This window comes from Musca autumnalis, unplaced genomic scaffold (genome assembly GCF_047663935.1).
Source record: "Musca autumnalis isolate F117 unplaced genomic scaffold, ASM4766393v1 scaffold_4, whole genome shotgun sequence".
In the NCBI taxonomy this organism is placed as follows: domain Eukaryota; kingdom Metazoa; phylum Arthropoda; class Insecta; order Diptera; family Muscidae; genus Musca; species Musca autumnalis.
In genome coordinates, this window is record NW_027411977.1 from 7,480,901 (window position 1) to 7,502,904 (window position 22,004).

Below are 22,004 nucleotides of genomic sequence, written 5' to 3' on the forward strand. Positions count from 1 at the left end.
CTTTTTTCAATATTCTATTTTCAAAAATTGTTTAACATTTCAAATAGAATGATAAATCCCCATTGTATATTCTACTCCACTCTTTTTTGTAGATAATAATGATAACATTAGCATACATTTAGCATTTCTTTACCTTTTGTATTCTGCTTTATGAAATCAAATTAATCAATATTTTTTTTTTCGATTATTATTAAATTTTGTTTTGGTTTTTTGTTGTTGTTTTTGACATTTTCTTAATTGTTTAGCATTCTGATAATAGTTAACATTACTTTTAGTATAATTGTTTTGTTTACTTTCATCTTCTAAATATATTTATATATGTATGTGTGGTCGATTAGCATTTCAAACGCCATTTTTATCATTTTAATGTTCAATTTTCAATTTTGTTAATAGTTTTTGTTTGTTTGTTTTCTTATTTCACCTCCTAACCCTTGCCTTTGATAATGTTATTATGATGGCTGCCGTTGTTGCGGCTTTTGTTGTTGTTGCTGGTTGCTGGGGAATTGCAGTTACAGCTGCTTTTATGTTTGCACTACGACATGGGTAAACCTTGAACATCCATCATTTCGTCTTGGGGCGATGGACGTGGTGGGAAAGCCTGCAAATGTGGTGGCGTCGCTCGGGCATACATTCCCCGTTGAGCTGCAGCCGCTGCCATGGGATATTGTAAACGATAGGAACCATCATGTGTTTGTCTTGGAGTACGTCTAGGTGAACGGGCCGGCATACGATTGGCTCTATGCATTTCTTCTAATATAGATGGCGCTACGTAAGTAAAACCCTGTAAGAGATGGTAACGATGATTATTTACAAAACAACTCGTCACAAATCAACTTTATACAATAGAAACATATGCAAAATATATTAATCTCTTCATTTCATAATCACCTAAAAATGGTCTTAACGCCATATCAAACATATTCAACAAATAAAATGTATAGTTAAAAAAGTACCCATTGTTTACTATGACTTCATGGATAGAAATTGTTATTAACAAAAAAAAAAACATTGTTCCACAACATCCCATACGGGACAAGGGAGACTTGTTATTAGAGTTCTAAATTTAGATCACTGTAGTTGAAAATTCTAAACAACAATTAACCAATAGAAAATGTGTTCTTAATTAGTATGGTAAACCCCCCAACAATATTAAAAAAACTGTGTAATCATGATAGTAAAATATTAATTCTATATAATATAAAGTTAATGTATTTATACTCCATAATTGAAGAAAAGGTATCTTTTTATTGGTTATTGAAATATTAATTATGTGTTTTCATGTGTGTGTGTGTCTTGTCTGCGAGTATCAACAAATTTAAGTCAAGCGTAAGCCTTGAGTTATTAATTCCAAAAAAAAAAACCAAAACAAACAAATACTCGAACACCCGCTTCACACACACACGGCAAGCATTGTTTAAAACTCAAGGTAATTAAATCAAACCTAAAAACAAACAATAAAGACAAAACTAGTAGCCAGCTTTAATTTTATCAAGATCAAAGAAACACAAATGATAACAAAATTAAACAAAGTGGACTTTGAAATCATTACAAAATTATGATACATTCAAAATGTATTAATAAATATGTAACAAGTTCCAGTAATTTCTCAAAGGTATTATTATAAGATTCTTCAAAAGAATTCGGTGAAAAACGGCGTTTAAAGAACTCAAACGTGGAGGCAATACTCAGAACTAGGAAATGGATAAATTGGGTAATAATGGATATGTGACCAGGAATTTTCTTAAAATAAATGCGTCAGAATTATAAATTACTAGCTGAAACCGGCGCGCGTCGGTACCCCTACCAAGATAAAATATAGTGGAACTTATATTGAAATTATTCTTTAAAATGTGATACATTAGAAGTGTATACCCTGTAACTAGTGACTAGTAAACAAACATTAATCTACATTAATCTATTTGAGCATCTCTCTAATAGATTAATGTAGATTAATGTTTGTTTACTAGTCACTAGTTACAGGGTATACATATATACTTGTGATTTTTGTGGCTGGGGAGCCATATTTATATTGTTTGTTTTTTTTTGGACTTTTTTATGGATGTGGTTCCTGTAGACCTTCTATGTTCACTCTAGTGATTGAGTGAAACATAGCATTTATTGTGTAGGGACGTCCCTTGCTCATCTCCCCTCCACTTTTCTTAACATTTGTTAAGTGAAGTGCAGTGGTTAGTGGCTATGAATAGGGAGTCTATTTATATTTGTATTTCAATGAATTCCTTTGATAGTCATTAATCATAGTATGCATAGTATTTATGTATATATTTTATTTATGTATTATATATATATATATATATATATATATATATATATATATATATATATATATATATATTTCATTTTAATTATTTACTTCTAAGTTCTTGGTGTTTGGATATTGTAGTAAGATAATATAAGTTATTGGCCATGTTGGCTTTTTTATATTACAATTGATGAATAAATGAAATGAAATGAAGTGTAATAAGCAAGTCGACAACAGAAGCCCCCAACAAAATGTGAGGAAACAATTAACTTTCTTCAAAATATATTTTTGCAAATTTTCGCGGATTCTTCGCGATTTCTCAAAAATATAATACGTCAGATCCTTCCTTGGATAAATACGAAGATTTTAAGACAAGGCCATTATTTGTGAGATTTTAATTAATTTAATTATGTTAAAACTAAATCCGTTTCAGGCAATTTGTAGTCGCTCTAGCAATGTTGGTCTACCTGTCTGTATGGTTCGTTGGTGTCATACTGGTGCCGAAGGATGTAACCGATATGTTCCAAACTTCGTACAACTCCAGTTAAGTGACTGACATTCTTATTAAGCTATTTTTGGTAAATGGCTAAAAGGCAAAGGGCAACTTAAGGCCTGCGTACAAAAGCTGCTCTGCCTGATTGCCTTGCTTTCCTTCTTCATTTTTGACATAATAAAAATAAAAGTATAAAGAAGGCCGAGGAAATTTCGAACTGGGTTGCCCTTTTCTTTTTTTTTTTCTTTTATTAGAAGTAAGCAAGGTAAGCAGGCAAGGCAGCTTATGTACGCAGGCCTTAAGTTCTAATTTGACTTGGCCGTTCTTTGTTTTTTTAGAAGAAATGACTTAAGCATGCCATTCTCGCTTTTGATGTACCGAGCCCGATTCTAGTCCTTGTGATCCTGAACACAATTCTGTAACTATTGAACAAAATTCTGTAACTATTGATCGGGTAACACAAATAAGCTTTTTGTTGACCGATAAAAAACCATAAAATTCGGTTCTGTAGTTGCAGAGGAATTCAAGGTTTCTTCCTAATTAATAAAAAAGGCCAAACGACAAATGAAAATATCGATGTGGAAAGGATTGTAAAGTTTTCTAGATTAAATTGGAGTCGAGTACATCAGCAATACATCTATAACCGTAAAAAACTCTTGGATTAAAAGAATTAAAGCAGCGGCAACGCGTTACTATAAGTTACAAGTGTATTATCGGGTATTTTGGATTAATACAGATTAAGTGTAAATCAAATTCTAACTACAGCTAACAATATTAATGAAATAATTAAAATATTTTTTTTTAATAAATTCAAAAAACAAAATCTGTTATAGTTGCCGAGAAATAGCTATTTCTTTCTCCAGAAATTTGCAAAAATTGCGTATACAAATTGAGGGTTTGGCCAAGTCAATTTTTTAATCATTGTACGACGTGGTCCAACTTCTTCATCTCATGGCAATATCATCTTCATACGTAGATCAAGTTTGCAGATATAGACTGTCCATTCTGGTACCTTCCTTCATAAGTAATAACATTTCGCTTAGAGAAATTTTAAGACGTTTCAAGGATCATTTAAAAATTGTACAACTAAGAATCCTTGTGGTTTTCATTACAAAAATGGTTTATATCGGTCCAATGTTTTGGGCCCCTCACTACAAATGTGCATTTGCATATATGCTTAAGGTAGAATAGACTTGACATAACCATAACGCCATATCAATCAGCTGATGAAACCAACCCTATGGAAATCAATGTATTCGATTATTTGTATCGTAGGAAGTGCGTTATCTATACTTATAAAAGAGTTCAGTAATGATGACTCACTGACTCACTGACTGACTGATTCATAATCAACGCCCAGACTAAACGGCTAAAGCTAGAATCTTGAAATTTTGGGTGAGGGTCACTCTTGACCCGAAGGTGTCAGATAAGGCTGGATTTTTGGAAATTCGAACTAGAACGGTACGAAAAGTACTAAAAGGTACTAAATATGGTACCCTTTGTATTAGGCAAACGCGAAGAGCTAGAATTCTGAAATTTGGAATGAGGTTCACTGATGGAGAGTTAGAAAGGTGTATCAAAGGGTTTTTTGAAATTCGAACTATAAGTGTACGAAAAGTACTAAAAGTTACTAAATTTAGTACCATTTGGTATTACGTGAACGGATAGAGCTAAAATCTTGAAATTTGGAATGAAAATCAAAGTTTAGAAGATGAGTTGATATAAGGAGGTGGTATTGAAAATGTGTACTCATGTGTACGAATAGTACTAAATGGTACTAAATTTGGAATTACTATTACTGTTGGAGTGTAGGTTTGAGATATAGAGGTAGTTTTCGAAATTCGTACATATGGGTACGAAATGTACTAAATAGTACCAAATAAGGTACAATTTGGAGTTGGGGGAACGGATGGAGCTGGAATCCTGAAATTTAGAATTAGGATTACTGTCGGAGTGCAGGATAGAAGTATTTTGGAAATTCGTACTTTTGGGTACGAAAAGTACTAAATGGTACCAAATTTGGTACAATATGAATTTAAGTGATCGGATAGAGCTGGAATAGTGAAATTTGGAATTAAGATTACTATTGGAGTGTGGGATTGGGATACTTTTGGAAATTCGTACTTATGCAAACGAAAAGTACTAAATTCGTACTTGTGGGTACAAAAAGTACTGAGTGGTACTAAATTTTGTACAATTTTAATTTGGGTGAACGGATATAGCAGGATTTCTGGAATTTGAAATTAAGATTACTGTTGGAGTGTAGGATTGAGGTAGTTTTGGAAATTTTGGTTGTGGGTACGAAAAGTACTAAATGGTACCAAATCTTGTACAATTTGGATTTGAGTGATCAGATAGAGCAGGAATAGTGAAATTTGAAATTATGATTACTATTGGAGTGTCGGATTGGGATACTTTTGAAAATTCGTACTTATGGCTACGAAAAGTACTAAATGGTACCAAATTTGGTACAATTTGGATTTGGGTGATCGGATAAATTTGGAATCCCGAAATTAAGATTACTGTTGCACTGTTGGATAGAGGTAGGTTTGGAAATTCGGTCCGGAACAAAAAGTACTAAATGGTACTAAATTTGGTACAATCTGGATTACGGTGATCGGATGCAGCTGTAATCCTGAAATTTGGAATTAAGATTACTGTTGGCGTGTAGGGTTAGATTTGGGCTAACGAATGGGGTTGGAATCCCGAGATTTGGAATAAGGAGTACTGTTGGAGTGTAGAATTGATATTGTTTTGGAAATTTTTAATTATGAGTAGGAAAAGTACTAAAGGGTACTAAATTTGGTACAATTTGGATTTCAGTGATAGGATACATTTGGAATCGTGAAATTCTGAATTAAAAGTGCTGTTGGAGTGTTGATAGAGGTAGGTTTGGAAATTCGTACTTTGGATACGAAAAGTACTAAATGGTACCAAATTTGGTACAATTTGGATTATGGTGATCAGATGCAGCTGTAATCCTGAAATTTGGAATTAAGATTACTGTTGGCGTGTAGGATTGAGGTAGTTGTGGAAATTCGTACTCATGGGTACGTATAGTACTAAATAGTACCAAATTTGGTACAATTTGGATTTGGGTGAACGAATATAGCTAGAATCCCGAGATTTGGAATAAGGAGTACTGTTGGAGTGTAAGATTGATACAGTTTTGGAAATTTTTAGTTATGGGTAGGGTACTAAATTTGGTACAATTTTGATTTCAGGGATAGGATACACTTGGAATCGTGAAATTCGGAATTAAAAGTGATGTTGGAGTGTTGATAGAGGTAGGTTTGGAAATTCGTACTTTGGATACGAATAGTACTAAATGGTACCAAATTTGGATTTGAGTTATCGGATGTATTTGGAATCCTGAAATTCGGAATTAAGCTTATTGTTTGAACATAGCACTGAGGTAGTTTTGAAAATTTGTACTTATGGGTACGAAATGGTACCAAATATGGTACAATTTAGATTTGGGCTAACGAATGGGGTTGGAATCCCGAGATTTGGAATAAGGAGTACTGTTGGAGTGTAGGATTGATAAAGTTTTCGAATTTTTTAGTTATGGGTTGGGAAAGTACTAAATGGTACTAAATTTGGTACAATTTGGATTTCAGTGATAAGATACATTTGGAATCGTGAAATTCAGAATTAAAATTGATGTTGGAGTGCTGATAGAGGTAGGTTTATAAATCCGTACTCTGGATACGAATAGTACTAAATGGTAACAAATTTGGATTTGAGTGATCGGATATATCTGGAATCCTGAAATTCGGAATTAAGCTTATTGTTTGAACTTAGCACTGAGGTAGTTTTGAAAATTTGTACTAATGGGTACGAAAAGTACTAAATTTGGTACAATTTGGATTTCGGTGATCTGATGCAGCTGCAATCCTCAAATTTGGAATTAAAATACTTCAACAGGTAGGATTGAGGTAGTTTTGGAAATTTTTGGTTATGGGTGCGAAAAGTACTAAATGGTACCAAATTTGGTACAATTTGGATTTGAGCGAACGGCTAGAGCTGTAATCTTGAAATTTGGAATAGAGATTACTGTTGGAGTTTGTTTTGGAAATTCGTACTTATGTTTACAAAAAGTACTGAATTTGGTACAATTAGGACTTGGAAGTCTTAGGGGTACGAAGATGGGTCAATGCATGGTACAATTTTGTATTGGACTAACGAATAGACCTGGATTCGTGAGATTTAGAATTAAGATTACTGTTGTTATTTGGTAATAAAGTTAGATTTAGGAAATATGTACCATAAATATACGAATTGTACTATATGGTACAGGATTTGGTATCATTTGTTATTGTGTAAAGAGAATTTTGAAATATTAGTAGCTGGCTCTTGATGTGTAGGCGTGAGGAAAATCGGACTTACGTGGTACGAATAGTACTTACATGAAAATAAATATCAATTAAAATAGGTATTAGTACAAAAATTTTTCTATGTTCACCGTTCTATATTATATATTTTTTATTTGTTTTGTATATCCTTTCCGCATACGAAGTAGCGGGTACTTTGCTAGTTATTAATATAGGTTTTTATTTGATTACCTTTCTATATATTTGGCTGTGGAGCCGCTTTACTAGTTTAATTATGTATAAACATGGCCTAAGAAACGAATTAAGGTTTTGATATGGTAGAACAAAACCGATTAGACCAAAATCCATTTCGCCAAAAGTATAGAACCCATTATTTCTAGAATATTTCCATAAATTTCACACATGTAAATACATTTATGCACATGTAAGCAACTATTATTGTCTATGCAAAACAAATCATAAAATTATAGCAAAAAAACCAATGATCAAGTCAAATAGGCTCTGAAATATATAGAAAATTTGCATAAATTATGAATATGCAAGTTTGAACGTCCACATAGTACATATTTTTTGTATATGCAAACAATATTTTTTACATATTTAAAACTGATGGATTTTGTATATTTTTTACAAACACCATTTGTTTCTATTGTAGTATAATTAGAATCAAAAAATATGCGTAGATCCAAAATATGACTTAAGAGTGCATAAAATTCCGCTGCCTATTCATTATATATAGGTATGTAATGTTTATTTAAAAAAAAGAAAAAAGCTGTCACTCTATATTTGTTAAGTATTCCAAGAGAGATAATAAATCTACCATCATCCATCCTTCATTGGTGTAATCGTTTAAAGAAAATAAATGTATTCTCCATGACTAGCAATCGAGTGCATAGCCACAATTTTAATTAACTGTGCTAAACCTGAATAACAATTACTGAAAGAAATTAAATAAAAAACTAGACGAAAAGTTAATCCGAAGTGGGTAATATAAAAATTTACATAATCGTGATGCATGGAAGTGTTATAAACCAAAACAACAATTGGCAACCAAAAACCCAGTGGCCGTCAGTTAATTCCCATGAGTTGTAAAAAAACAAAACAAACTAAAAAGAACACTCTTTTCATTCGTATCAAATATAAGCAAAATGAGTAGAAGAAAGAAAGACATGATACCATCCTCAATCATAGTTAGACAATGGAATTTATAATTTTTTCCATTAATTTTGTGTGAAATGTAAGCAATGGCTTAAAAGAAAATACACACTACTAACGAAAACGTTGTCACAACATAAACGCCGAACACTACAAACAAAAAATTGCTGTTAATTTTTTGTTTTGTTTTCAAAAGAGGAGAGGTTCATGGCTAATAAAGTTTGATCCATCACTTTAGTTAGGCATTTGTTTTCAAGGTGGTCGGTACGGTCGCGTACGCGTTCAATACTATAAATCGGTAATAGTGCGCATGAGCAACAATATAATTTACAAAACATAACGGATTAACTCCCATTGATGAAGCAAAGCAAAACCTCTGACGAATCTTGAAAAGAAACAAAGGTCCGCAAAACTACCGCTCAAATATAATAACAGCACAAGCTTGAAAAGTTAACAAACCAGCATGTGCCAATGAAGAGGGTAAAACAAATCGTACTCAATTTCATCGTTTTAGCCAATAAAAAAACGACGGAGAGAAAATAAAAGAGTGGAAGAGTGTAAAAGAGAGTTTTTGGCTAAAAAGTAAACAAAAAATACCAACAATAAAAGAAAACAGGTCGTTGTGGAACGTGAGTTTAAGAATATGCACCATAGTCATGCTGAAAAACTTTCCATAATATGGGACATGTTAAAAAAAAGCAAACAAAAGAATTTTTTTCAGTTTTTGTAGCGAAAAGGCAAATTGGTCTAAAACACGTTTATTCGAAAGTGCAATTTCTTTTCACACAAAAGAAGGCAAAACCCCAAACAAGATCTTCCTTCACCTCATACCTCACACACACCTTATGTTTATGGTTATCCGAAACAGTCAATAGCCTATGTCTCTTTTTTTCTTTTGTTTTGTTCCAATCTATTAAATTGGTCAGTGTTATTTCACATCGTATCGCTTAAAATAAAAAGAAGAGCTTTTTATGATGATTTTCGGATGTTACGACAAAATAGGCATCATTTGATGTTAATGAAGCCATCTATTATATAATCTAACAATAACAACAAAGAAGAAGTCATTTGTTTTTTTTAAGATCATCATCAAATAGTTAAAAAACAAAGACAATTAAAATACCAATACACTTAGGTCTCTTTAAATGCAATTTGTACAATGGTAATCAAATATATTTCGTATGCATAGACCACAAACTATATTGCGAAGTATAGAATAAAATATATAAAACATCATTAAACCGATTATATCTGACATATACCTAAATTCAGTTTAAACGAGAAACCTTTTTTTTGGGTCCAATAAAAACCATGTGAGAAAATAGATTTGATAACAAGACAAGAAGGTCAAGGGGGATATCCATCTAAAAACATATAACGTATCCGAGAAATCAGCCTTCATAATAATTTTTTTAATAGTTTTTGTGCCAATAGTTGACTATAAAGCTATTCACCAGAAATGTATTGCTGATTACGTGTTACAAAACCCCACCAAATAAAAGGATATTATCAACCATCAACATGTCTACCATATTAGCAGGCGACACTTGTCAAACTGTTTGGAATACCACTAACAACAACAAAAAACGCCTTCAATATTGCCACTTTCCAGTACTTTCATGCCAGCAACAAATATGCAGCACTGCTGTTGACGTTAAGTTTGCAAGAAATAGTAAAAGTTATGACAGCAGTAAGAGCCACAACAGCATTAGGTGCTGGTGGTTTGGTTGGTGGTGTCTATTAGCAACACAAGTGTTTATTGTCAATCCGGCATTTGCACAGCCACTTGACGAGGGTCTGTTTCTGCAGCAGCAGCAGCAACAACAGCAAACCAATGCCAATAATATTTATAAGATTTATAACAGAGATACTGTTGTCCAGCTATCCGCAGAAAACTTGGCCAACGAAAATCTAACAACTGCTCAAAATAAAGGACGTCGTCAATATGCTGCATTACAGGCTATGGATAAAGAAGTAGGTATGATTCGGTATCCAAGTGTTTGTGAACAAAATTTTAATTTAAATACATTAATCTGCAAAACAACAAAGAAGTAACACAAAACCACATTCAAGATTGTCTATATTGCGTGAAAGTGAAATTTATTTTGATATTTCGTCGTTACCGTTACTCCTCTGTTGACCAGCCAACCAGTCATCCACACTGTATGCATGACTGTTTTATTATTATTTTTCGGGTTTAATTCGAGGTGCTCTTTATTTTACAAAAACAATAACTTGTTAATTGATGTCCATAAATGAAGCTAAACAAAGCAAATCACTGCAACATGAATTATAATTTAGAAACAAGTTTAGTATCTGTTTTTATATATTTTAAATTGTTAAAAGGTGCATTTGAAATAGAAAATAGGTCAAACAATATTTCCACATGTTATGTGCTGTAATAATGGAATTAAAACACTTTAATACAGGTTTATTTATTTAGGAAATAATAATGGATTTCTTCAGGTCATAAATTATTTTTTGCAAAAATATTTCTAAACAGAGTAACAACAATAGAGGTTACCACAAATTAAAATTTAATTATTAGCAGTTAAAACTTTAAATTAATGTTATTTTTATTGTGTATAACCACATGTGGAAAATACATCTTCGATGTTTACATGCATGATCATAATTTGACTAAAACTTCCTTAATGATGTATGAAAAGTTTAGCCTACAAGGTATATTTCTATTAACAGGGGCAGAACTAGAATTAACATTGTATATTACGTTCAAAAGTTTTCTTTAATCGTGAGAATGTACACACTTTTATTTTTTATAATTAACAAAGATTATTTTTTTACCAGTAGAAAAAAACTTGTGCACTCATAAATGAATGATTCCAAAACAAGAAGTACCCATTCTCTAAAGGGTTACTTGGGGTATGGATACGGTGACCAATATTTTTGGATGAAAACAGAGTATATTACAAATGTGGGCAAAGTTATAGGCTAAAAAAGAGGACGCTAATTTTGTTATACTTTATCAATAAATTCAACTGCTGTTAATGCTTCTATTATTAAAAACCTACCTTCCAAAGTTTTAAAATCAATACAAAAATCTGTGATTTTATTTAAACGAAGACAATTGCTCAATTGCAGAACCTACAAGAGTCTACTATATTTTAAATTTATCCTTTATAAATTGTCATGAAATTCAAAAATAGTACATCCTTGCAATACAGTTCATATTTTGTTTAATTTTTGCCTAGGGTTCTCTGATTTCATTGGGTTACGTATGTATTCGCATGTATGTACATGTAAAACATATTAAAAATAGAGGACAAATAGAGTAATTTAAAAAATAGAATACGGATATTTATAATAGAGTACGGATATCTATAACATAGTACGGTTGGTCACCGTAGATATGGAGGAGCATTCAAGCATGACACCGACAAAATATGTAAACCGTTGAAAAGTAAATGTACTTATCATCTTTAGTTAGTATTTTAATTATGTGTTATTTCACTAGATTTTGAGAATAATTCCACGCATTCATATTTATTGATAGCTCTTTAATTTCAGGTTAATTTCTAAATTACAAAGCTTAAAACGGTGCGGGGTTAATAATTACAGTAGAATTCCGATATTTCGTACCCCGATGAATCGAAAAACTTAAAGCGATAAATTGTAAATCTCGATAACGATTAGGTTCACATTGGTCCGATTCGACCTCCGAAAATCTTCCTTAAAATGCTTTAGAATTTAAATGAACTCACCAGACACATTTATTCTTGAGCTAAGGTCATCATAAAATTGTGAAGTGTTTTTTTTTTTACTACAAGGAACTAAGGAAACTGATAAAGTCGTGTGCCGAAAGTAAATCAAATTTACCTACCTCCACTTTTTGTTTTTAAAATTTAAGAACAACAAAACGGAGATCGATCTACATCTGTTATAGCTTAAGGCATTCCTCATGTTGGGCCAGATGGATGTAAATTATTAGTGAAAAGTAGCAAGATTTGACAACACAGTTGCTATCGGTAGGAAGTACCGATATTATAATAATTTTATAGATAATTTCAGAAACGATGCATGTACTACATATTTTCTAAATAATTCGTAGCTCTAGCTTATTAGATGAATGACAACATGCTTGCAATTACAAGCTCAACTGACTGTGCCTGTAATTTGTTAAAATTAAAACGTTCTTCCTATTTTTTACAGCAACCTTTTTTCTCGATTAATTAAATTGATTAAAAACTCTTTTCGTTTTATTTTTTAAGTTGAACGCCTTATCAGACAATGGGCACCTGTGGTATGGTTAGCACCCGAAGAGAAATTTATGCCGCTGGGAGTAGAGGAATTTCTAGCACATGTACATCCCGAGAGCAAGGATAATTCATTTACGCCAGGAATATCGTTTGGTGAGAATTCAGAGAAATCGTATTTGGTAACAAATGCAGAAATTGGTAGGTACCGATATTCAACCATGACTACTTTCCAAAAATGCACATATTTTTATTAACATTTTCAGATCAATTATTGGAAAATGAGACCTCTTTTATTTATGGACGTAATCCCAATGTATCGCCTGTACCCATATATGCGGTGGTTACTTTATGTAATACGGAACAATTACCCTTGCCACAAGTGCCAAACACAGACAATACATTTACTGGTCCAAACATAAATGCCCAGCAACAAACTGTGCAACCCATAAACTATGCTCCACTACCACCTCCTTTTCCGCCAATTCCTCCCTCGGTACCGTTAGGCTTGGTGCCGCAACAAAGATATGCCCCCAATCCAATGGAAGTGACTAAAGCCACACGTGGTCCTTATATTCCAGTTACTTTGGGACCTCAAGATCAATTTAACAACACCTTAAGACGTTCTTCTCGTCTATATCCTCTGTTCAAGAGGGTAAGGCGTGACATCACCCCCGTATATCCTAAAAATTTAGCAACACCACTGTTGCCTATTACCCCATTCGATTTGGTAATGGGAGAAAGTGCTCCAGTTCCCGAAATGTCAACAGCAACAATGCCACCAAAAACGGAATCGGATGACACTGATAACAGTGAAAATGTAAACAATTTTATTGCTAATTTGTCGGATAATGTAAAGTTCAGCATACCATTTAATGAACAAGAAAATTTATTGGGCAATGAAAACAAACAACAAACATTTCCCTATAGGGAAGGTACCCCAGTACCTTCCTTTCATGTTACTTATTGGATGTTTTACCCATATAGTCAAGGTAAAAATATGTGTACATTAAAATTGGGACCATTTGGTCGTATACCATTTCCGGCTGTTTATGGATATTGTTTGGGACGCAAGAAAGATATTGGCAGCCATATAGGAGACTGGGAACACATGACATTGTATTTTACTGGGGGAACAGAACCCGAGGCAATGTATGTTTCTGCACATGATGCAGGTGCTTATTACACTTATAACCGGCTAACAGGATCTTTTGAATTCAAGCGGCAAGAAACAAGGAAGGGAATTTTGCAAAGGCCAAATTTTCCTAAAACTGTAACAACATTCAATGATCATCCAGTGCTATTTGCGGCAAAGGTGAGTTGAAATCACATATGTATAAACGAAACACAAAAAAGAAAAACAACATATGCCTTTATTTTCACAGGGTTCCCATGGTTTGTGGACTGCACCAGGAAAACATCGTTTTGTCAAAGTAGCAAGATTATATGATATAAATGGATTTGGTACCCCTTGGAACACATGGAAAAGTGTAACAATAACATATGAAAATCTAAAGTCATATGGTAAGCTGAGGCTCTAGCTTACATGTTTGGTTGTTAATCTATTAAATATTTTTAGGACGTTCATTGGCTCCCACTTGGCTTTCATTCAAAGGCAAGTGGGGCAATCCAAAGAGTAAATGTCATCCCTTAAGGCGAATTGGTTTGAATTTCTGCGAGTATACTGATGGACCCACTGGCATACCATTGAAAGAACCACATTTTCAATGTGGCGCCTCATATAGACGATAAGAACAACTACAATAACAATGCAGTTCATACGTTAAGGTTTATTACAGTATTTTATTGTTACTGCTTGTTTATTCTGGAGGTATTTATTTTAGAAAATTATATTGTTCAACTTTGTTCTGTTATTTAGAAAATCGTTGAAAGTAAAAAGAATTTTTATACTTTTTTTATTAAAAAATACAAGGAATTTTTAATTGAATTACAAGGGAATAATAAACTCTAATGTGGATTCCCTGTCCTTTGTTTATGCGAAATGGTGAACTCAAAAGGAAGCCATAAACTTCAAAGATGAAGGTGAAATAAGTAAGCTGAAGAGCCACAGCCTTCAGTAGGGAAACGATAACCTCTCAACTAGTCAATCTGCCAGTATCTTACGCATCGACTCTTATCCAAAAGTACATGCTAATTGTGAATAACGACAAGGTGAAAACCACGACAAGAGTATGAAAGAACTAGAGTTGTTAAAATGTAGTTTGTTTGAACGACCTAGTTCACTATATAGTTCAGTGGACACCGTTCATTTGTATGAACGAACTGCGAATAAGTTATATTATCTTTTTGTTTTCACGAACTCATACCCACTCATAACTCATACCCAAAGGAACTATGGTACTGAACTAGTTCACTAGATTTAACAACTCTAGAAAGAATTTGAAAGGCCTTCGCGTTGCAATCATCGCCAGAACATCGACGAAAAAGTTCCGCAATGGAAATTGTTGGGTACCATCTTGCACCTTTTATTTATTTATTTATTCAGTCTATGGAAATACAATCCTTGCAGACTAGAAATTAATACAGTAATATAAATCTAAACATTCTTTAAATTTATCAAAAGTAAATCTTGACTAAATGGGAAAACCATATCGATATGCACGCTGAATCCCAGCGTTCGATTCCCAGGCCAGACGACATATCAAAATTTTCAATGGTTAAAAAAAGATACTCAGCCAAGTGATGACTTAGATTGTTTGCTGAGTATTTCCAGCTATGTAAAATAAATCTACAAGTGGTGCCCTTAGACACGCCGTTTGGACTCGGTGATAAAAAGGCGGTTCCATATAACATTGAACTATACATAGAATTGGACTGCACTCATTAATATGAGAGAAGTATTGCCTTGTTCCTGGGAAATAGTATTTTTTATACGAGCCCACATTAATAGCCGTGTCTGAGAACAACACAATGGGGTCTATACACATTGCCAATTAAATGCAGCGGAACTTGGACTGAATGCATAAAAAGAGTCCCTGTTCAAGAGGTGATAGAAAAGCACGTCTTCCCCATTTCATCGGAAGACCTTTATTGATTGAAATCAATTATATAGCTAATGAATAACACAGTTCGAACCATATCAGAACAACACATTGTGTCTATCTCTACACATTCGATTTTTTCAGAATCTTGTCCTATATAGGGTACGTCTTGGTATAACAAAACTTGTTCTTCCATTTTAAATTCTTATTAAATTGTATTGTACTTACTTGGAAAATTAAATTGACACTTTCGCTAAGGGTTGTTTCATCTGGAGAATCTACGGGTATCTGTCTTGTAAATCTGGTATCAAATTGTGACACATCGTCTTCACTGCGCTATTTTTGCAAATGAAAACAAAAGAAACAATGTATTGCATATTTCTTTTATATCTTATCGGTATAAAACATACCAATAATGGCTTAATTGGAGGGTCTAAACGCCTAGCCAACACATCATCCCAATTAACATGTTTAAAGAAGGGATGTGCTTGGACGGCAGCAGCATCTTCTGGTCCACTACCTAAACGTTGTGACTCTTGACGTTTCATTAAACGGCGTACTAAATCTCTGGCTTCTGGCGTTAGATAAGCGGGCAAATTTAGTTTGGCTTTTAAAATAGTCTCTATGGTCTTCTTGCGATCTTCTGCAGTAAAAGGAGGCTGTAAATATTATGAATAGATGAATTGATAATTTCAATTTAATAGATAAATGTATCATTGAACACACTAATGATGATTCTTTGCTTTAAATTAATTCGTAAAAATATATATTTTTGCTAAATCATTTGAATAATTCATTTTATAATCGCGTCTTTAAAGTAAATATGCTGGGGAGAAGACATTACTAATAGTAAGAACGTTCGAGTTAAGTATATCAGATGACATTCTCTTATCAAAATAAATAACAACTTTGGCTTGTAAAGGTTCATTAGCTTTCAAGCTAGAGTTGGCACCGATTTCAAAATGTCATTTCGAGGAAAACGCGGTTTTAGTTTCTATGTTGCATAAAAAAGCTTATACAATTTTACTTTCCAAAGAGAATATTGTTCCGATCGACTTGAAAATTTTACCACATACTCTAAGCTACTTCTACTTTAAAATAAGCATATACATACTAACTTTTTCGATTTTCTGAAATTTACAAGTGGGGGTCACCCCTTAAAGGATAAAGTAAAATGTTTTAAATGTGGCATAATTGCTTTTCTTCGTAGTATATCAATTATATTTGTATTATATAAAATTACTATATAAATATATTTTCATACAAAGCAAATACTTACAACACCAGTTAACATGTCAAACATAAGAGCACCCAATGACCACCAATCTACGGCTTTGCCATGACCTCTGCGAGTAAGAATTTCTGGAGCCCTAAAAGTGGAAAATAACATTTGTGAATAATTCCTTATTTCTTAAACGGGTAATCTTATTTAAAGGTCATTGATTTTTACGAATTAACAATAAAAAAACTAAATAAATCTCAAGGTTGAAGCTCTTTTACATTATTTTATTGTTTTTTCTTGGCATTATTCAGACTTACATGTATTCGATGGTACCGCAAAATGTGTGTGTTACAATGCCCTCTTGTATGTGTTCCTTACAAAGACCAAAATCTGTCAATTTTACATGACCTTGAGCATCTAATAGAATATTTTCTGGCTTTAAGTCACGATATATAATTCCCAACTTATGCAAATGACCCAATGCCATAATTATTTCACTTAAATAAAAGCTGTAACAGTTTATAAATAAAATTAGTTTTCTTCTCTATTTTAAAATATATATCTGTTATAACTCTTACCATGTGGTATCCTCTAGGAAAATACCTTCACGTTCTAAATGCATAAATAATTCGCCTCCACTTAAGTATTCTAGAATCAAATATAATTTTCCGTCTGTTTGAAAAGCATAGACTAATTCGACAATAAATGGATGTTTGACAGCCTCAAGGATATTACGTTCGGCACGCGTATGTGCTGTATCCTTTTGATTTGTGACTATGGAGGCTTTTTTCAATACTTTCATGGCAAAATATTTATTGGCATCACGGCCAGAAGTTTTGCGGACCTGAAAAAGTGATAAATATATTTTGAAAAATTGTTAAAAAGATTGCGATTGTTTCATACTTACTTGAAAAACTTTGCCATATCCTCCTTTACCTAAAACCTTTTTTAGTTCAAAGTCTTTAGGTCCTAGTTTTATTTTGCCGGGATTAACATTTTCTTCCGATAGTTGTATTGTCTCTTGGCCTTCAGCTCTGTAAAATGAAAATATCCACAATTGTTGTACTATGAACAATATAATAATAATAATTAACATTTATTTGATTTTTGGCAATTTATTTTTTTTTTTTAATTTAAAAAAGCCTACAATCACGAAACAAAAAGGCCACATGCTTTTTCATAAATTATAGTAAGTCCTAAATTACATGAATGCGTAATATAGAGGCTGATATGTATTAGAATAACATATTGCAGTATCTATACGGGTCCCTCTTACATCTCAAATGAAGAAATGCTTCACCGTGGTGTTGTCCTTTAAGAGGTGCTAAGTTCTTTAGAAAGCCTTTATCGTGGGAAACGTTCACCAATAAAATAAATCAAAATTATTGACTCCGGCAGTCGTTTTAAAAACGATGATCAGCGAAACTTGAAATGGGCAAAAAACCGATGTTACCGCTTTTCGAGAAATGCTTCGGATAGGAAAACTCTTAAGAACAGATCGAGTTATGGAACAAGACAATAATTTGCTAAGGAACTATGGTTAGACGTCTCCTGATTCACTTCATTATATAAAAGATTAGCGATAATTCCGATAAAATCTAAATTCTACATCTGTGTTATCTTGTCCCGGCCCAAGAAAAGGATAACCAGTCTAAACAGCTAGAAGGAGTATATTACTACTTTCTACCTAAAAATGAAGATTTCGGGGGTAGGGAGGGATGTTTGTACCGAATGGAAAAAATATTTTTATTGTCAACATACATTTTACAAAATGTTATTTTTGGGTGCCATCGTGGTGCAGTGGTATGCACATCCGCCTTGCACGCTGAAGGTCGTGTGTTCGATTCCCCGGCCTGGCAACACCAAATTTTCAACGGTGGCAAGCAAATTTCGTGAGTATTTAAGCCATGTAAAACTTCTCTACAAGTGGTGTCTTAAGACACGCCGTTCGGAATCGGGGATAAACAGTAGGTCCCATATCATTGAGCTAATATGAATCGGGATGCACTCAATAATATGAGAGAAGTCTCCCTTGTCCTGTTTGGGATGTTTGTGGAACTCAATAATATGAGAAAAGTCTACCTTGTCCTGTCTGGGATGTTTGTGGAAACATTATTACATTATTAATTTTGTTTTTTTTTTTTTATCAAAATAGTCTGGCTTAATCCCATTGTTGTTGTTTTGTTATTTTAAAACAACTAATTTATTAGTGGGAAAAAGTTGGCATTGTTCGCCAAGGGGTAAGGCAGGGAAGACTAGTTTCGATCCACGCCACTGGATCTCATATTGTGTACATTTTACCCGCAAAAGTTAAAAATTTTCAACACTTTTCAGGTTTTTGCAACATATTTAATCCGTACTTATCAGGGGGTAATTTGGAATATTAAATAAATAATTCGAGGATTTTAAACAAGAACATTTCCCATTATATTCTGAATATTGTTCCCAGTTCTGTTAGGTTTCAAGCCCTTGTTATAAATCATCATTGTACTTAAGTTGTCGGTTATTTTAAACATGTGAACATGTCATAATCAATAAATGTTATTTTTAATTGTCTGCCATTTGTAAATGAATGTGTGTGTAGTAATAAATAGTGCACTTACTCATGTTGTAAATTTATGCTTAATTCCGGTTCTAGATCAACCTAAAAATGAAAAAAATAAATACATTCCATTAGTATGCTGACGTTTTGGTATATTAATTAATTTAATTAAAAACTAAAGAAATAGTGTGGGTAATAGCTTGTTTAAAGTAAGGTACTAGCAGAGTAAGAACATTAGGTAAACTCGTACAAATATCGCAAAATGTAAATTTTAATATTTATAAGTATGTTTCAATAGTTTGGTTGAAATATTTGCGTATTACAAATAAAAAACCTGAAAGGTAATTCCAACACTATAAATTAAAAATAAATCCCAGTGATAAGAAATATTAGTTTTAACATTGATATATCAATGATTTATTGCTAAACATATTAAAAAGAAATCTATTTTGCCATAAAAAAATTCACAGCATATTTTGATTAGTTTTTTTTTAACAAAAATCTAGTATTGGAATTCAGGTATTGCGAGTATTAACAGTATGACAGTAGGCAGAGAACACCGTCTGCTGTCAGTCTATTTGTTCCATACTCATCAAAAAGATAAACAAAAGCTCTTATTAACATGCTAATCATAATTTATAGTATTTGAACACCATTTTAGACCAACAATCATATATGTGAGGTAAAATTGTACTGTGTCTGCTGATATAACAAATAATTTCCAATACATATTACAAAGCAAAATGGTATCTATCGACCGTATAAAAACCACAATGTAATCCATAGACAAAGCTGTCGATTGATTTATGGAATTTACATATTGACACATTAAAAGATACATGTCATAATTCATTAAAACAATGTACTCAAGGGATCTAAGAGTAGATAGATAATATTACATGAAATAGATATTAAAGCGATACTGGACAAGGTGCTTCCATATGATCAGAAGCAGGTCGTTTGACCAATACACAAGTCGAGGAAAGGGACTTAAATGATTAGTAGATCACTAAACAATACAATAGAGTCGTAACATGATCCATAACATCAAAAACAGGACCAAACATTGTTAAGCCCGCCGAAACGGAAACGGGAGTAAAAGTGAAGAATTGTTTAGTTAAGAATTTCCAAAGAACTGATGAAATCCATTATATTCAAAGAAAAGTAGGTGACATGCTAATTAAAAAAGAATGACAGATTCACCTAAATAAAGGCCATTCCATCACCTACACCGATGATAGCACTCGTTATTTGTGGTCGGAACTGTGGAACAAATTCCGGTTAGCAAAAATTAGGTACACTCTGAGATTTGGGGTGAAAAAGGGGATAAAACCCGTACCGCGCGTTTTGATTATTTTATCACGATTTTTTAGTCGACATTTGAAGTTTGTAGTCAATATTTGTTATAGATTATATATTATATAGATTATATATGTAAACGTGCTATATCTTCTTTTTTCACAACGGATTCATATCATTTTTCTTTTCTTTTTATATTTTAGTTATATTTGAACCCATGAGACATATTATTATTACTGAGAAAAACTATATTAACAAAATATTGCACGGCTTTTCTAAAGAAAAGAAAAATAATAGAAATCAGTTGTAAAAAATAAGTTATACCCGTTCAAAGTTGAAAATCTAAGAAAAAATTTTACTCCAAATTTCGAAGGTCGATTAAAAAACAAGTAAGAAAGTATCAGTCAGCTGTTCCCACAGACCTAAAGAAAATAAGTGGGCCAATTTCTGATTAACTTTGGACTTGACCCCGAAAGAAATGTACCATCGTAACTAGGGCCGCATACACATGTTTCCAAAAATTTAAAAACAATCCAAGGCGAGTCCTTAAGCTGCACTCTTTCCAAACTTTGTGTGGGAGGTCAGATCTAGTCAATATTCGGACGTAATCTCAGTCTGTAAAAAATAATGCAATGTACAACGTTCGGACTCGGCGATAAAATGTAGGTCCCATATCATTGAGCTAATATTAATCGGGGTGCACTCATTGATATGAGAGAAGTCTCACTTGTCCCGCCTGCGATGTTTGTGGAACAATTATTACACTGTGCAACACTGAAAACGCAAACAACTTCTAGTGGGCATTTTCTGAAAGTACATATTCAGACTACAAAACCCCTAGTTGGGTTTCGTGTTTTTAGATCGGATTTGGATTTTATAGCGGTATAAGGGCTAAAACGACTCTTTTTCTCTTTATCTATATTGTAGTCCTAAAGTAGTAGAACTTCAGTGTCAAATAGACGAACTAGGAAAACCGCACCTAGTGCATCAAAATTGATAAATAGACAGCGGAATCCTATGCAAATGCATATATGGTTACGATGGTCCTAGAGAAAATCTGATTAGACAGAAACTCGTTTTGTCACAAACTAAAACGAATTAGGGCCAGAAATGTTTGCATATTTTGCATATCGTGCAAATTTTCACATATTTGCATAAAATGAGCATATGCAAAACCATATGCAAAAATATATACAAGAATTTGTGGTCTACAAATCCCGCCGAAATGGCTGGAATGTAGTATTAAGTCTTCGTTAGGGGTATGAAACTTTCCATCTGAAATTTGTCCGCATGGGTCCACGTCTTCATATAGCCCCCATAGAACGGTAACTCCCGATTTCCGATATTTTGAAGGTTGTGGCCTCAACATCACTCTTAAATGACTGACATTTTGAATAAAGTCTTCGTTGGGAGTATAAAACTTTCCGCCTGAAATTTGTCAGTATAGGTCCACGTCTTCATATAGCCCCTATAGAACGGTACC

General features: G+C 33.0%; 2 protein-coding genes across 6 annotated transcripts in view; one reads left to right on the forward strand and one right to left on the reverse strand.

Annotated features, from left to right (window-relative positions):
- Window positions 1-381: 381 nt before the first annotated feature.
- The window catches only part of S6k (Ribosomal protein S6 kinase), a 34,196-nt gene continuing 12,573 nt past the window's right edge, over window positions 382-22,004 (reverse strand). For both annotated transcript variants that reach the window (XM_073984279.1, XM_073984280.1), the window contains 8 exons: window positions 19,284-19,324; window positions 17,588-17,714; window positions 17,259-17,524; window positions 16,998-17,189; window positions 16,738-16,828; window positions 15,869-16,117; window positions 15,687-15,794; window positions 382-781 (listed from right to left, as the gene is read on the reverse strand). In XM_073984279.1, coding sequence (XP_073840380.1) covers window positions 533-781; window positions 15,687-15,794; window positions 15,869-16,117; window positions 16,738-16,828; window positions 16,998-17,189; window positions 17,259-17,524; window positions 17,588-17,714; window positions 19,284-19,324 — 1,323 coding nt within the window. In that variant the 3' untranslated portion in view covers window positions 382-532. The remainder of the gene's footprint in view (window positions 782-15,686; window positions 15,795-15,868; window positions 16,118-16,737; window positions 16,829-16,997; window positions 17,190-17,258; window positions 17,525-17,587; window positions 17,715-19,283; window positions 19,325-22,004) is intronic.
- LOC141402624 (uncharacterized) lies at window positions 1,228-14,383 on the forward strand. Of its 4 annotated transcripts, none has more exons than XM_073984275.1 (6): window positions 8,479-8,871; window positions 9,662-10,220; window positions 12,472-12,657; window positions 12,723-13,771; window positions 13,842-13,980; window positions 14,036-14,383. In XM_073984275.1, exons 2-6 carry the CDS (start codon window positions 9,764-9,766, stop codon window positions 14,206-14,208), a joined length of 2,004 nt encoding a protein of 667 aa, XP_073840376.1. In that variant the 5' UTR covers window positions 8,479-8,871; window positions 9,662-9,763; the 3' UTR covers window positions 14,209-14,383. The 4 variants fall into 4 exon arrangements, with proteins under 4 accessions (XP_073840378.1, XP_073840376.1, XP_073840377.1 ...); XM_073984276.1 differs by having other exon boundaries at window positions 8,479-8,644; XM_073984277.1 differs by lacking the exons at window positions 8,479-8,871; window positions 9,662-10,220 and adding an exon at window positions 1,228-1,426.